Raw genomic sequence first — 6,367 nt, forward strand, 5'->3', positions numbered from 1 at the left:
AGCCCAAGGTTTGTTTATTATGGATTTCGTGCAAAGCTACACGAGGGCTATATGTGCTAGCCATCCCTAATTTAGCAGTGTAAGACTAGAGGGAAGGCAGCTAGTCATCACCACCCACCGCCAACTCTTGGGCTACTCTTTTACCAACGAATAGTGGGATTGACCATAACATTATAACGCCCCTCTACGGCTGAAAGGGCGAGCATATTTGGTGTGACGAGGATTCGAACTCGCGACCCTCAGATTGCGAGTCGAGCGCCTTAACCACCTGACCACAAAGCTTTGTGATTAGTATTTCAAATGTAAAAGCCCCCCAGTGGCACAGCGGCATGTCTGTGGACTTACAACGCTAGAAACCGGGTTTCGATACCCGTGGTGGGCAGAGCACAGATAGCCCTTGTGTAGCTTTGTGCATAATTAAAAACAAACAAACATCAAATGTAAAAAAATACTTTAACAATAGCTGCTTACAGTAAACGACATTAAAATATTGGATAAATTGTACGAAGGAATAAATTGCCAACTTTTTTCTAATTTATTTTGTGCAACGCCCTTCGTTAAGCAATCAAAAAAGTCTGTGTTACAATGGAGTTGGCGTTTCTAATATCATTGGCATTCTTGCTGTTCATTGACAACAGCTGTTCATAAATAAATTCAATAATGAAAACAGCTGGACTATCGTATTGACCCACAACACGATTAGGATAATTTTAGCTCCTAATACCTGACAGCCCCCCAGTGGCACAGCGGTATGTCTGCGGACTTACAACGCTAGAATCCGGGTTTCGATACCCGTGGTGGGCAGAGCACAGATAGCCCATTGTGTAGCTTTGTGCTTAATTACAAACAAACAAACAAAAATACCTGACAATAAGACAAAAATTATATTGTTTGTTTGTTTTAGAAACTCGTGTGGGGTGCGATTTTGCGATAACGGGAGTATATCAAGGATCATAGTCCGGCACTTTAACCACTAGGCTACGCCTGGCCGAAAGTAATGTTACGTCTCTGGTCGTTAGTTAATTTTCCGTAAAAATTCTTTCGGAAGAAACTTTAGCGATACAAGTCCTTTCTTAAATAAAACTTGTTTATTCTTTCTGAATACAACTTTGCAATACACTTAATTTTATATATAGATATGTTTCAAAAATTTGTATCAGTTTTTGCTACAAATTATCAAATACATCCGAATGAATTTTATTATATTTATATTGTTACGACAGCGGAAGTCACGTGACGCTAGTAACACGTCATGATCTTCTACAACGTTCACGTCCCTTCCTGAAGTCTCGAGAGGCTACTAGATATGCAGTAGTATTGTATATATAAGCCGCCAAGAATTGACGGCAACAATGTGTAATTGAACTGCGGACAGAGAGAGACGTATTGCTGAGTCGAGCACGTGAGACGTTCGTTGTGAATTATAGCGTTTGTTATAGCGCGACTGTGGCTTTGTTAAACTTATTGTTTTTACATCTAGTACATTATACGTAATGCATCATTGATGAAATAGGTCTAATAGTTTGTGTTACTTCCTGTGTTTCAACGTTAACCTTCCACACAACTCATCACTATAGTTTTAATACATCCACTACATTGTGACACTGAAGGCTGTGTTTCAACGTTAACCTTCCACATAATTCATCACTATAGTTTTAACACATCCACTACATTGTGACACCGAAGGCTGTGTTTCAACGTTAACCTTCCACACAACTCATCACTATAGTTTAATACATCCACTACTACATTGTGACACTTAATGCTGTGTTTCAACGTTAACCTTTCATAAAACTCATCACTATAGTTTTAATACATCCACTACATTGTGACACTGAAGGCTGTGTTTCAAAGTTAACCTTCCACACAACTCATCACTATAGTTTTAATACATCCACTACATTGTGACATTGAAGGCTGTGTTTCAACGTTAACCTTCCACAAAACTCATCACTATAGTTTTAATACATATATTATATTGTGGCACTGAAGGCTGTGTTTCTAGTTAATCTTCCATTCGGCTTATCACTATAGTATAACTTTAGGTTACATTGCAATATTAACCTCCAACACAAATCATCACTATACTTTGTATACCTTCACGTCACTGTGACAAGTACGGTTACTTACCACCAACAACTCTTCAGGCATATCACCACCATCATTAATCCCCCTGTTCATGTTGATAAACTGTTCCACTGACGGTTTCTCCTTGACACTTGGATTGTGAAGTGATGTATTTAACATGATTACAGCAAAGGAAAGCACGTAACACGTGTCTAACAAAGAGAATAGTAATTAACAAAAGCAGACACATAATATTAACAAATGGAGAAGCCAAAGGTTTGCTATACCATTCAATGAAGATACCATAGAAAATGTTATGTCAGGAAGGAGAATAGATGTAGGTTAAATTTATTCCTGAAATAGGTTATTTTACAATCCTTTACTTAACGTGTTATTATTTATTTCTGTGGACCATGAAATTAGATTACTACTGACCAGGGTTATGGAAAACTCCAGCATTTAAATGAAAATAATGCTGAGCAAACTTTTCCATCATTCTATCAATTTTCTGAGCTTCTCCTGGTAGATGAAAGCTCCATAGAAACTGCCTAAAAACAAAACATCTATCTTATTAGTACAGTAATACCTCGATACGCGTAAGTTCGATAAACGAACACAACAAGTTAAAAATAAAGTAAAATAGTAAATAAATATACTGGAATGAATAAATAAATAATACATTTATTGATCTATAGTACAATACACATAAGAATGAAATTATAATAACATATGGATTTCTTAAGCGCTGCGCATCGAGATGGTCATATATCTCGTTTGTTAACACTTGTCTCGGCTGTCAGATTTTATGTGTTCGGCAAGATTATTTTTAATAGATGTCTGTGAAACGGAAAAAGGCAAAACAGGCCGAACTTCATTCGTTCTTGTAACAACAATGCTCCTCCTTAAATATGGAGGAAGGAGAGCCTCACTCTAGATGGTGGATCCTGTTAGCCCCTCCCCACAACTAACTCCACATCCCTTCTCCCACTGAAAGCATGAACGGAGCTATGGTGTCAGTACACTATCTTTCTTTTATTTATGTCAGTTTTATATTTTAATATTTTACACTATAAAATACTGTATAATATTATTTTTAAATAGATTGTCTTTGTTTATAATATGAATGGCGAAGTAGTGGTAAAAAATGCAAAAACGCCCATAAAACTGCAAAACTGAAAATTTGTATGTGTCACCCCATGGACCCAATGAACATCCATACCAAATGTGGTGAAGATCCATCCACACCCTGCGAAGTAGTTACACGGACAGGCAACAGACAGTACTATAATATTGTTACGTATCTGTTTGTTTGTTTGTTTTCAGTAGAAATTCTCACCGAGGATCTTCAGCATTACAAGCCCTTTCTTGATTAAACCGGTTTATTCTTCCTCGATACAAACACTTAGTACACAGAAGTTCCACAATCAGTACGTTTCTCGTCACTTTAAATTTAACAACTTCTATAACACACTCTATAAATCACAACGGTTCACAATCTCGATAATTTCGCTCTCGACGAGTGCAAAACACACACTTTACGGCTCACTAGCTCGAAACTAACAGAATCATAAATTACACGGAACGCAAAGTAACTGCTACTCTCTCTTCATTCAATAACCGTTGGCTTTCTCTGCCAGGCTTATATACTAACGAAGAGGGCACCACGAACACACTCGGACGTCCCCGATCATTCGAGAAACTCAACAGCGTCACGTGACTTCCGCTGCCGTTTCATGTTTTAATCTGTACATGTCTTGTACTACACCGGTAATGTATGATTTTCTTGTAAAATAAAATGTTTTGTATAATCAAGTAACCTGATTTTGTTATGTCGACTTTCAAAGGTGAATCCCACTGTGGGGAATGATATTTGATCTTAATAGCAGAATGATCTTGAGAGCCTCCGTTCTAATGAGGAGAGTGTTAGCATTTCATTCAAAACATTTTGTTCTGATTACAGAATAATAATATTAGTGAAATATCTTGAACTGGGTTTCACGAAGATGATACATTTACAGTATTATAAAGAATTCTTTATTTTGTTTCTTTATAATAAGAGACTGGTTATTTACATGAGTTAAGCTGCAATACAAATTGGAGGATGTAGCAAAGTTTTATCTTATACTTCAAGCCTTTAATAAAAAGACCTTGCTGAGACCATTTGGAGGGAAGGGGTTCCAGTTCAGATCCAAAAAGATCTAGTAGTAGGTGAAGGGAGACGAGGGGAACATGACCATTCGGTTATAACTCGGTAAAAAAGAGGAAAAAGGAGTCTTTCAAAGACTAACCTTCAGTGTCACAATGTAGTGGATGTATTAAAACTATAGTGATGAGTTGTGTGGAAGGTTAACGTTGAAACACAGCCTTCAGTGTCACAATGTAGTGGATGTATTAAAACTATAGGGATGAGTTGTGTGGAATATTAACGTTGAAACACAGCCTTCGGTGTCACAATGTAGTGGATGTATTAAAACTATAGTGATGAGTTGTGTGGAAGGTTAACGTTGAAACACAGCCTTCAGTGCCCCAATATAGTATATGTATTAAAACTATAGTGATTAATTATGTGGAAGGTTAACGTTGAAACACAGCCTTCAGTGTCACAAAGTAGTGGATGTATTAAAACTATAGTGATGAGTCGTATGGAAGGTTAACTTGAAACCCAGAAAACATTTTGTTGTTCATACTATTAGTCAAGACAAAGATTTGATGTTCTTATGATTATATTTTGTATAGAATTATATACAAAGTGTTCAGAGCTAAAACAAAAAGCTTGTAATGATTTTATTTTGATTGTTGTGGCTAGATACATGTTCAAACAAATTACTCCAATTAGCTAGTTCTTGCATAAATATTACAACTACACATTCAATTGCAATACTTTTTAAACCTGGATTTCATCATCATTATTTCTTCAGATATAAAAACCCTATTTCTTCCTTGAAAACATCAGTTTATCGGTTTACCTGTCCTTCTTGTAAACAAGATTCCATGACAAGAAAACTGCTGAAGTTTAATAATGCTTAACAGATTAAGTGCTTAATAATGCTAAACAGATTAAGTGCTTAATAATGCTAAACAGATTAAGTGCTTAATAATGCTAAACAGATTAAGTGCTTAATAATGCTAAACAGATTAAGTGCTTGATAATGCTAAACAGATTAAGTGCTTAATAATGCTAAACAGATTAAGTGCCCTAGATGTAATCGTCTATTCACATTACTTTAAGGCTCAAATAAGCTTACTCACTTTTTTAAACTCAGGCCACACCTCAGTCAGGTTATTTCGATATGTATGTTCATCAGCATTGGCATGTATTGAACCTTCAATTCACAGCTCAGCATGTTATAAACACCCAGCTATCCCCCCCCCCTCCCAACTCGAGGAGAGAAGCATCATTATAAAACCAATTTGCTATGACTGCGTAGGCGTCGTATTTAACAACAATATTCTACACAGCTTGTCCTTGTCATGTCCACAATTCTATATCACGATGACAGTGAAGGTTACATTAAGATCCCACACACTGAACACCATAATTAGTATACATCCACGTCACTATGACAGTGAAGGTTACCTAACAACATTAACTTCCCACACAAATAACACCACAATTAGTATACATCCATGCTACTATGACAGTTACGGCTACATCCAACGTTAACCTTCCACACAACTCATCACTATAGTTTTAATACATCCACTACATTGTGACACTGAAGGCTAGAGCCTGTACGAGAACATTAAACAGGAGCCTTTCAAAATTCCAGAAGATGATGGGAATGATCTTATGCACACGTTCTTCAATCCAGAGAAAGAGGGTTGGCTTTGGAAACAAGGTTGGTGAAATAAGGCTGATAAACAATAACATTTTGCAAGATTTCATTTGTTAGACCACTTTAATATAACGGAGAAAGTAAAATTAATGATAATTATTGAGTACTGACATGACAAAAAATAACTGAAGTAAAACTCTATGAATTTTTTAGTAGTTTTACGTCTCTGGTCGTTTGTTAATTTCCTGTATAATATCTTCCCGAGGAAACTTCAGCGATACAAGTACTTTGTTAAATAAAACTAGTTTATTCTTTCTCAATACAACTTCGCAATACACTTAATTTCCACAGTCACTTTAACTTAAAGTAAGGTATAATTCACAACGATTCACGCACTTTACTTAGACTTGACTCGATTATCTTTTCAATCTGCAATTATTCCTGCCGTCACTTCTTTTGCTGGCTTATATATACAAAAATAGAGGGCACATAGAGAAGACTAGAGTTGTTACTAGCGTCACGTG

General features: G+C 36.3%; 1 protein-coding gene across 1 annotated transcript in view; it reads right to left on the reverse strand.

Annotated features, from left to right (window-relative positions):
• Window positions 1-2,097: 2,097 nt before the first annotated feature.
• LOC106474131 (cytohesin-1-like) overlaps window positions 2,098-6,367 on the reverse strand; it is a gene marked incomplete at its 3' end in the record, with an annotated part of 26,483 nt that continues 22,213 nt past the window's right edge. Inside the window, exons 8-9 of the mRNA XM_013934821.2 lie at window positions 2,503-2,615; window positions 2,098-2,279 (exon numbers count right to left, since the gene is read on the reverse strand). Coding sequence (XP_013790275.2) covers window positions 2,098-2,279; window positions 2,503-2,615 — 295 coding nt within the window. The remainder of the gene's footprint in view (window positions 2,280-2,502; window positions 2,616-6,367) is intronic.

Source organism: Limulus polyphemus, unplaced genomic scaffold, assembly GCF_000517525.1.
Source record: "Limulus polyphemus unplaced genomic scaffold, Limulus_polyphemus-2.1.2 Scaffold6858, whole genome shotgun sequence".
Classification (NCBI taxonomy): domain Eukaryota; kingdom Metazoa; phylum Arthropoda; class Merostomata; order Xiphosura; family Limulidae; genus Limulus; species Limulus polyphemus.